This window comes from Stigmatopora nigra, chromosome 2 (assembly GCF_051989575.1).
Source record: "Stigmatopora nigra isolate UIUO_SnigA chromosome 2, RoL_Snig_1.1, whole genome shotgun sequence".
In the NCBI taxonomy this organism is placed as follows: domain Eukaryota; kingdom Metazoa; phylum Chordata; class Actinopteri; order Syngnathiformes; family Syngnathidae; genus Stigmatopora; species Stigmatopora nigra.
This window is the reverse complement of record NC_135509.1, coordinates 5,079,136-5,090,545: the sequence shown is the minus strand read 5'-3', so window position 1 is coordinate 5,090,545 and position 11,410 is coordinate 5,079,136. Positions and strand designations below refer to the sequence as shown.

The following is an 11,410-nucleotide window of genomic DNA, read 5'->3' as shown; positions in this document are numbered from 1 at the left end:
AAGTTTGCATAGACATCAATATTATACCATTCATTAATCACTCAAAGTGCATATTTGATAGCATCATGAATGTACATAATGCATAACAGTAGCTGTCAAATGCAAAATGATTATTGCATAGGCCATCTACGAATACCCTAGGCTGTACAATATGCCCAATTGTACTACAATATACCACATTCATCAAAGAGTATGCACGATAAAGTGTTTTCTGTACAAGTACCCACTATATTGCATATGCTATATAATAGATTGTTGTGGGAATGATTGCCCTCATCTGAGAAAAACAGTTCCTCATGGTGTGTTTAGTGATTGATGCATTTTATTGTACAACCCTCGATGGCAATCGCCTAGTGGAGCTCCAATGTGCATATGCGCTTTAAAAAAGAAACATAGTGGTGCCCTGCAGTGCAGTGAGCGTGTGCTTCTTCTTCTTCTTCTTGTCCCTCTCTCAGATGTTGTAGGTGTTGGTGCTACACTTGGTATGTCAAGATAACCAAGCCTGACAGATGCTTCTCCTCATTATTCAAATGGCCCGTCAATCCCCGTGAGAGGGAGCAAAGAAGATTTTGCTTTCATCCTATGGCTCATAAGTATGCTCTTTGCACTCTGGGTGACATTACGGTGACATTTACAATGAAATATCACCGTCGTATCTTTCGCTATTTTATCCCCCCCTCCTATAAACTGAATGTATTGATCTATAAACATCACATTCATCCTGGTTAGAAGACTACATACGCAACAGTTCCCAAACAACAGGAGATAAATGATGAGTATTTGAGGTTGTTAGCTGGCCCACTTTGACGATTCAACAGAGCCAAATTGACTTCTAATACTAATAGATACCCTTTATAGTGAAAATCACTTTGACCCTATAATGGCTTCTTCAATGGGACGATGTCCAGGGATGGGAAGTAAAAATAAGCATAATGGGATTCAATTGGAATCATTATGTGTGAGAGAGAAAGAGAAAGATAAATCTATCATATATAATATACATTTGCACAGATCACCTTAGTAGCAAAATATATGTATACAGATGAATGCAATTTGGCCTTTCAAAACCCAACATTTAGGCTGAAGTGATATTTTTAGCCACAAATTGTAAAGCCACCTTCAAAAAACAATGATATTCTATGAAATGTGGCATTTCATCCAGTGTAGATGGCAAAGGTGGATGGTAAGATGTTCTCCAGGAATGGCCGTGTATATCACTGTGACAAATATTGTGGCACATGAACATAAACCTAGAGACAAGTGTAATAGCCATCGGTAGCTTTATGGCAAAACTCTATGTCTTGACACTATTGCCCCTTTTTGGTTCATTTTACAAAGAAAACGACTTTGCATTGTTTTTCAATGAAGTCCAATCAATTTAATTAAAGAAAGTACACCCTTATAGGATCATAGTACATTAAGACTAGACATCATTAGTGTCTTGAACGTCCAAAATGGCACTATGCAACCATCTTGGGATCAATTCAACAGTATTGAATCCAATTTATAGAAATATTTGCATTCATGACAACCCTTTTGAAGTAATCTACGTGTATAGAAAACACTTGCAGAAATCATTCATTACTTCAAAGCATCTAAAACACAGCGTTAATATTGCAATAGACGCGACAGCATGAAATTTGTTGCATGATTGCAGAACAAATAGATGAGTTTGTATAAAAGTAAAGCAGAAAATCTGTGAAATTCAGTTAGAGGGAAAATATCAAAGAGCTATGATTCATTTACTATATTTTTGTTGAAAAGAAAAGCAGGGCATGCAGAAAAAAACTCTACGCCTGGTTGAAATGCTTATTGTGTTTGATCTTTGTAATTCATTTTGTAGAAAGAAAGTGATTTTCCATTGTGTTTGCATTTATTTTTTTTCAGTCAAGGTCAGGCACCCTGTCTGGGCTTTGTGTGTGTCATACTAGAATGTGCATGTAGTGTGATGACACTTGTTTACTTCCCTTTCACCATTCAGCTGCTTCTTCTTCAGAAAAAAAAGCTGCTGGTCTTTTCACCATTAGCCCCTAAAACATAATTAATATGTCACTGGGTATGCATGAAAATGCCAGCACATACCCGGTCAGCATGACAATTCTGAAGTCTACAAAAAAAAACTTTATTGACCTTTTCATTGATGAAAACAAAACACTTATGAGCACTATTATTATTATTATTTTGTCATCTATGGGATATGGTTTAGGTTGCTTATACCATGACAGTAGAGTCTGTTTAGATCAGACATAATCCATTCTGGAATGCTATTGCAAATGTCTAATGGGTGCAGATTAAACAAAGCTGCTCAAATGTTGATTCAGCCACAAACGCCCCCTTCAAAGCAGCACCTCATTATTTTATGGTAGATGCTAAAGATAAGCTTGTCTAAGTCAAACTGTCATTCATCTTCTACTTAGAATGTAATGATGATGTTCTCCCTTGTGTAAGAATATATGTGTACATTTTTAATATAAAATTTGAACCCAAAATGTATTAATTATATGTTTTATTAGATAAGAAGTGAATGATAGTCTATTTAGGGTCCAATTACAAAATACTCTAGATATATTAATAATACTGTGAATAAAGCTATTAAAAACACTTTAAATGTCATTTTTTTGCATCATTTTATTTATTTTTTAATTACATTTTAATCATTTTTAACTTCATCAGTGCTTATTAAGATAACGTGCCAGTTCTAATGGTGTAGAACAGGATACCCAACATAAAACAACAACAAAAATATCAGCAAGACTGTATATTCGCTGTGGTAATTATTTCCGGATGTCAGAATATATCTGCATGCTCACTTACATTGAAGAGGAGTGACTTCCTTAATGTTAGATAACATTAGAAGACAAACATAAGTAGTTTTAAAATGAAATCACCCAATAATAAGCTAAATTCGGGTTCCAATCTTCAGATATATTTTTTGCAGTACCTCAATAGTCAGTGATAAAGTCATTCTATATATTTTTTTGTAACTGTGACCTCATAATATCTTAGAACTTCTGATTTAAAGTGCAGTATACAGAAATAATCCAATTTAAACAACTTCAAACAAGCGTTCTGACTGGAATACTGTTTTTCTTTTCAATTGAAAATTGTTTTCTTCATGTACAGCATAGTAGATTTTCACTAATTCATATCTATACATCTTTTTTTCCACATTTCATAACACAATTGAAGGTCATTGAAGTTTTCTTAGAGAATTTCATACACCTCTTTTGTGCCTCAAAGCCATTTCTCAAAGCAACTATACTAAGAAACTCTACTATCCTTTTATATACCTTTATACTTTGTATCCTTTGTTAGGTTGCTTTATTTCTTCAAATCTTTTGACCTTTTTTTCCCCCGCTCCAATAATGTATGTGAAGACACCTCTCATTTCACTGCAAGTCACAGATCAAGCCAAAACCCTCGGGCAGCCTCAACAACTCAGCACTCACATCTTACTGCCAGTTTCCAGCACTGCATGAGCTGTTTTTAGCTTCCATCTTCAACCCAACTGTACAGTCTACCGCAATGATCAAACACTCATTTTATCTTGTCACATTCATCTCTCCATTATGTTCATGTATTTTGCCTTTGCAGCTGGGTTACATAACAAGAATAGTCAGCATCCTTCTCATAATAAAAAAGCAGCAGGGTATTGAAGAGTAGTGGGGCTTGCCTGTGGAAAATGTGCAAACATTTGTATTTTTTATAAACTAAGAGCAGAGTTCCCAGTCAATTTGAGGTTAATCTCTATGGAAAAAAGTGATCAGACCAACTAAAATATACTGAAGGGGTCAATACCATATTTAACCTACTGTAGATTGTGTTGCTTTTTGGTACCATTCACTTATTTTCAATCATGTTCCTGATGCTCAGAAATTTTACAGTGTCACGGTTTCACAGTCACAGTCTTATCTTCAAGCTACACCTTGGAATTTAATTCCAAGATGGGAATGTGGTTTAAAAGAATACAGGCGGAAAATACTAAATTTATCTAGACTTCAGAACCTTGGATAGAGCACCCAGTATGTGAGCTGTCCAAGGTCCTACATATTCCACCCTTCCTGGGATTTCTCAATATTGTGCTTGCAGTTTTTACTTTTATTTTGTATTTAGTATTTGGTTTTGATTTTTCATGAGATTGCTTTTATGCCTTATATCACAGGTGTCAAAGTGGTGGCCCGGGGGCCAAATCTGGCCCACTGCATTATTTTGTGCGGCCCGAGAAAGTAAATCATGAGTGCTAACTTTCTGTTTTAGGATCATTTTAAAATGAAGAGTATAGATGTATATTAAATTTCGTGACTTTCTCCCTTTTAAATCAATAATTGTCATTTTTAATCAATTTTTTCTGTTTTTAGTCCAAAAATCATTTTGTAAAATCTAAAAATAAATCATTTTGTAAAATCTAAAAATATATTAAAAAAGCTACAATAAACATTGTTTTAGATCTATAAAAAACTGAATACTCAGTTTAATCCATTTATAAAAAAATAATCTAAATATTATATATAAAATGGTCCGGCCCACATGAAATCGAGTTGACGTCAATGCGGCCCACAAGCCAACCCGAGTCTGACACCCTTGCCTTATATCATGCCAGTTTTTCTACCATATTAATCACACAGGCAATTCTGCAGGTGAAATGCAATCGCTGGTTGAACGCCATGGGGTTGCCTCCCACTGTTCTATATACCGTCATAGTGTGAGAGAGGTCCAACACATTTTTTCCTCCAAATGATGTTTCTATTTTCAGTGATTATTATAGATTCTTAGTCACCGATGGTGTAGTGATGCATTTGTCTGACTTCAGAACAGGTGGTGAGGTCTATTTGCACTCAGTGGCGGTGTCATTATGGCTGTGAATTGTTGTCGCTCTGTGTGTGCCTTACAACCAACTGGCGACCAGGTCAGGTTGTCATCTGCCTTTCACCGACTGGGACAGGTCTTGTGACCCTGACGAGGAAAAGCAGGTGTTGAGAATGAAACATTAATTATAGATTTGTCTCAGCATGAACTTTGGTAGGTGGCCCAAGTGATAAGTGTGTCAGGCTCACTGTTCTGAGATCAAGGGTTCAATCCTAGGTTTAGGCCCTCCTGTGTGGAGTTTGCGTGTCCTACCCAGGCTTGAATGGGTTCTCTCTGGGTACTGTGGTTTCCTCCCACATCTCAATAACATAGTATTTAATAGGCTAGTTGAATACTAATAATTGTGTCTAGGTATGAGTGCAGGCTCCAGCACCCCCTGCGACCCTTGTGGTGATACAGGTAATGCAAAATGAATGAATGTATGTCATGTAAACAACAGTACTTCAATTTTCATTTTATTATTTTCACTTTTTTTGCTTGCTTTTAGTATTACTGTTCTCATTATATTTTCTAGTAGACATTTTTAACCTTTTATCTTTGTGACGTTCTTTTGTCAAACTACTCTATTTATAGTACAACAAAAATAAGTAAATTTTCATCATTTTCAGTCAACTGAGGAACCTCACTTCCATCTTATACAAAGTAACAGTACTACTATATCTATAATAAACATTTGAGCAATACAAAATAGGTTGATAAATGTATATGCCTACTAAAGGCGGCCCGGTGGATGAGTGGTTAGGGTGTCAGCCTCATAGCTCTGAGGTCCTGCGTTCAAATTGGTCCACCTGTGTGTAGTTTGCATGTTGGAATTTGCGTGGGATTTCTTTGGGTCCTCTGGTTTCCTGCCACATTCCAAAGATAGGGATAGTGGGCCAATTAGACACTCTAAATTGCCCATAGCTACGGGTGTGAGTGAGAGGCCTCTAGCCTGCAGCTGGGATAGGCTCAAGCACCCTCCGCGTCCCTAGTGAGAAGAGCTGCCAACCACTCCAGAATTTAAGGAGTTAAATGCAAGGCAAACATCCATAAATTCTGAACCCCCCCCCCCCCCCCCAAAATATTCCAGAATTCTTTTTTTAAGCAACCATTTCAGAATAGTACAACATTTCCAATTTAAATGTGCATATCAATTTCGCGTGAATCACATTCACTCCGGATAAACTCCGGAAATGGGACAAGGTTACTTCTGAAATGGGGTCGTTGGAGGTTGGTAGCTCTGCTAGTGAAGAAAATAAATAAATGAATGAATGAATATCAATAAGCTGTTTTTATAACATATCACAAGTGTAGCTACATCATACACATTATCACTATGTCCAATATATTGCATCACATGAAATTCAGTTCCCCTCTTCAGGCTTTGTCATTTAAGAATGATTTGGTCTTTTGGAAAAGCCAACCGGTTATATACGTCCTTCTCTCCTTTTTAAAGTATAGAAGGCGTGTCTGACCAGCACCGAAGAGTGTAGGAGAGCTCCATAGTCCCATCATCCACATGTACTGAGTGATGTGCGCTCATTGACACAAGCGGAGGCGGAGGAGGAAGAAGGACCGAGAGAGAGAGAGCACCATTGCCAACATCACGCTCACTTCATCGTGATATCATGCACGCCAACACCCGCATCGGCATCACCCTGAACAATTTTCAACCATTTCCGCATGGACTTTAGCTGGGGATTGCTGTAATTTAGTCTTTTACGCACGGACCCGGAGGTGTTTATCTCTCCTTCTGCGTTAAAAAGGTAGGCGCGCAACTGTTATATTTTTAAGGGATGCGCGTTTTTTTGGAATGTCGTGTTGATTTTCATTGTCAAGTTTTAGCGTTATATAATTTTAATCCGCTGAATTTGATGACCCGAATCCAGGCGTTTTAGATGAGCGCACGCGTCTTCTGGTCAAAGCAATTTTGTAAAAATACACGCACGCGCATAGACGAACGACTTAGGAAAAGTGCTTTAGAACAAATTCATATCGAGGGAGTGAGTGGCGAAGTGGAAAGTTTCAACGTGCGTGACTAGACTTCCAAATATTTGATAGTTTTTAAAGAAAATACGTTCGGTAAACGTCCCTCCATTAAATTCACGTTCACATCGGGGTGCTTAACGCGGAGGTGTCGTCTGCACTCTTAATACTGCGCTACAAAATAAAAATACAGTATGCTTTCTGAACAAAAACTGCATTCGATTAAAATACCAACACTGCATTCATATACAGTAGGCAGGTTTTATACTATTTTCGAAATATGTCAGCATGATTCATATTCACTGCAACCCTAGTGAGGATATAGCGGTTCAGAAAATGAATAAATGAAGGAATGATTAATATTCAATATGAGCAAATATGCATGTTTAACGGTAGTCTTTTTTCATAATATCAAATGTCTTACAATGATATTGTAGTAGTTTCATCACTCGACTATACAATCCAGTACCAGAGCTTAAATGAAATATTTTATATATTTTTATTAAAGATATTTTCCAAATTTTAAGTTAAATATTTTATATATTTTTATTAAAATATTTTCTATATTTTTATATTTTATTTGTATTTTATGTATATTTTTAAATATATTTTTTATATTTATTGTATCTATATTTTTATTTCTATATTTTTTAAGGAAAAAAACACAAAACTATGTATTAAATCATTTTTTTTCCTGTTTGCAAACAACAACAGCTTTTTCTAATATAGGCTTAACCTTATTTGACTATAAGAAAGCCACAGTAATATGTATTAAAAATCCATGTCTGTGTGATCCGTATAAGTAAATCGGTTATTTTGAATGACTCTTAATTGAATTAACTGATAGTAAAAAAAGAATTAGGTGAACATCAATTAGAAATGGATTCACTTTGCTTATGGTCGTGACCTGCTGGGGTGCAAAGTAAAGGCCCTCTGGTGGCCCCTATGTGGACCTCACTGTGTCTAACCAGTGGTAGTAAAAACAACCTGTGACTGATGTTGAATTAAATGGGCCCTTCTGGCCATAGCTAGTGATAGAAAGCTGAGGGGAGTTGTGTTTAGAAGAGGAAGAGTTAGATCGGAAAGGTCTCCAGTGTATGATGAGGTCTTGGCTGTATTACAATACATGTCAAAAATATGCACTGATGCTAGATGCATTGATGCATCATTTATGACCAGTTTGTGACAGTATCCTATGCGGGGCATCTCATATTCTTCTCTATTGAATAATTCAAACACTAAACTAAAACTCACTTATTCTAATTGTATTCAAATGCGTCTTCTTTTATTTTAAACCTTGTGGTTGTTTTAGACCAAAATTTAAGCTACTTAAGATGCTGTCAGGGTTATGCTTAGCTGATGGGCATTTTTTTGAGACCACGCAAATGGAGAGAAAGCATCAGTGAAATCTTCAATGTGAAATTCATTTCAATTACCTCATCTCTATGTTAGCTATTCAAAAAACTGTCTTGAATTAGAGAGTAGATGTTCCGTTGAAAGTGTCACGTGTCACATAATGTACTGGACTTCCACAGGCGTGTTTACTGAAGGGTTACCCAAGAGATTTCTACTACTTAATTCAACTCAGAGGACCAACTAGCATTGTACAATACGACATCTGATACCACAGAAAGACACACAATAAGCCATGTTAATTGAGTAGAGACCTGAATCATTGTTTTTATAGAAGCGTAGCATCTTAAGTTTCATTTCCGATTAACGGCAGGCACATTTGTGGTCAGAAACTTGAATTGACACAGCTGTGTTGGGGTTATTTCCACTCTATAGAACCTTTTAACGTCTATGTTGTGTCAACAAAATATATTTGAGATAAAGACAATGATCAAGCTAGTCATCGTGATGTTGTCAAGGAGACGCGTACATCTGTTCAGGGATATATAGACACACACAAAGTGCATTAGCATAGGTATCAGTTACTCAAATTCAATAGCTTGAAGCAAGATTAACTATTCAGAGCAGGTGGTTAAAGAGTCTATTGTGTGGCACAGTTCTGCGATTTTCATTGGACACAGAGATTTTTGGGCCAAACTAACTGCAATGTTGGAGTGGTGGGGGAATAATTTTCGTGTTTTGTCATGTAAATAATTTCTAGTGCTACAACTAAACAGCTGGTAGTGAGTGTTCATATTCTGGCACCTTGCAGTACCATCTGTAATGGAAATATCAATGCTTACGTGACAGGACATTCTTCAAAATGCCAATAGTTGTGGGATTTGAAAATATAATTTCCGCCATTCTAAAATCTGTTATGAATTTTTGTTCATTAATTAATTTCATCCCTTAAGGACATGCAAATAAGAATGTAGACTGATAGTGGATAATTATTCATACTTATTAGGATTCCAGCAGTCTTGTATGTGATAGTGGTCACATGGTTTTATGGATTGCCATTCATTACAGTGCATTTTAACTACAAACAGTCATGTAACTATACTTTTTTTAGTATATATTTGGGTCCTTGAAAGCTTTGGGATAGGGTTGTTAGAAAATTCCAGTTGTTATGAAACAATGTTTATCGAATTATGTATGACCTAACAAAACATGCAGACATATTACATAGTACAAATGTAGGTATTTGCAGTCAAAATACACACTGAATAAGAAATGTAATATATATCTAATCCTACTGGATTATGTGGACATTTACACATCATATTTTGTTGGACATTTTGAACTAAAATTACATTATTTGTTTTCTGTTTTTGTCTTTTCTAGACCTGTGTGACCCTACAGATCAAACCATGGGGCATGATCCAACAATGAAAGTCCTGTGCTTTAATCCTGGAAGCCGCCGCAAAGAAAACAGCCAGGATGCATCTCTGATTCATTGATCATTGTAGAATTATAAACTCACCACTTGATGTGGTGATCAAATATTTTTCTTAGCTTGCTGTTGGCTGGACATTATCATCATTGATTCTCCAAACGAGATAAAAAAAAACACGGATATTTGATTGTTACGGGCACCTCAGAAATCTATCCTAATATAATATTGTTGTCATTTTAAGAGGCCCTTTATAAGTTCAGATAGCTTCCTGGTGTTTTTAGTTACTCTCTACAATGAATCCAAACAGCCTCCCTGGGAAAGTTCTCCTACTGTGTACTGTTCTGGCCTTGAGTATTGGATTAGAGTTCACTGGTTCAAAAGGTCAGTGGGCTCGATACCTGCGCTGGGATGCCAGCACTAGAAGCGACCTGACCTTCCAGTTCAAGACATCCAATTCCGAAGGTCTCGTGCTCTACTTTGATGATGGAGGATATTGTGACTTCTTACTTCTCACTGTGTTGGAGGGCAGAATGCAGCTTCGTTTTAGTATCGATTGTGCCGAAACCACCATCACGTCCGACAAAATGGTCAATGACAGTCGCTGGCACTTTGCCGCCATCAATCGGCACAATTTGCGGAGCGGTTTGGCCATCGACGGGCATACCAAAACGGCGGAGGTGCGACCTCAGCGAGAATTCATGAAGATTGTAAGCGACCTCTTTCTCGGTGGGCTCCCAGGAGATATACGGACATCTGCTATCACCTTGCCCTCTGTCCGGGAAATTGCACCGTTCAAGGGGATAATCACCGACCTCATCTACGGGAGTAAACTGCCCACCCTCATCAACAGTCAGAAAGTACGCTTAGAAATGTTGGGTCTCTGCACAGAGAACCCCTGTGAGAATGGAGGGATCTGCTCACTGGCAGATGGTGAACCCTACTGTGACTGCTCTAGAACTGGATTTGTAGGCAGATACTGCAGTGAAGGTAAGAATCCATTATGTCATTTTTATATCTTAATTCAAACGGGTTCAACAAAAGACAGTGTCTGGTATTTGATTCCCACAGCAGAGAGGAAGGGTGTCAGACTCGGGTTGGTTCGCGGGTCGGGTTAACGTCAACTTGATTTTACGTGGGCCGGACCATTTTAGATATAATGAGAGAGTTTAAAAAAAAATAAACCTATAACCTTGATTGTACTATTTTACAATAGCTGTTTTGTTTCAAGTAAGATTCTAGCATCACTTGTTAATTCTAAAAAGTGATCCAATCATACCCAGTACTTAACTCATTTGCTGCCTTTGACACTGATATATATGTGCAATATATTTTAACTGGTAGGGTAGATCACAATGATCCAGTCTCAGTCATTACAGTCAATAGACTTCCTATCCATTTTTAACAGAAATGGTTCGCAGTGATCCTTACTATCCTTCCATCTTAAAATAGATGTGATGTCTACTTCTTTCAACAGCTGCAAGTATGTTAAGTAGAAGAAATATATATAATATCTATATATATTTCCATGTATTTTGAAATCACTCATAAAAATAGAAATACTGATTCAATTTTATTGCAAAAGTAAACAAGTACTGTCATAATTAGATAGTAAAAGTGAATGTTTACTGTCAGTTTATGCTTAAACAAGTTGACAAAATGCAAAAAAAAAATAAAGAAATAAAACGTAGAACCAGATGAACTAGTTCCCCTTTTAATAACTGGCAAAGTGCTGGTACTGAAAAGAAGAAAAGAAAACAGAGCGCATTTGCTGCAAGCTAAATTCTGAGCGGA

The 11,410-nt window shown here is 36.8% G+C and overlaps 1 protein-coding gene across 21 annotated transcripts in view; it reads left to right on the top strand.

Moving 5' to 3' along the window:
* Positions 1 to 6,345: 6,345 nt before the first annotated feature.
* Positions 6,346 to 11,410, top strand: part of LOC144181547 (neurexin-3b-like) — a 166,655-nt gene continuing 161,590 nt past the window's right edge. For 14 of the 21 annotated variants that reach the window (XM_077710171.1, XM_077710184.1, XM_077710179.1 and 11 more), the window contains exons 1-2: positions 6,347 to 6,611; positions 9,568 to 10,606. In XM_077710171.1, coding sequence (XP_077566297.1) covers positions 9,913 to 10,606 — 694 coding nt within the window. In that variant the 5' untranslated portion in view covers positions 6,347 to 6,611; positions 9,568 to 9,912. Of the gene's footprint in view, positions 6,612 to 9,567; positions 10,607 to 11,410 lie in introns of all 21 variants that reach the window. The other 7 variants (XM_077710187.1, XM_077710164.1, XM_077710198.1 and 4 more) reach the window with 2 other exon arrangements.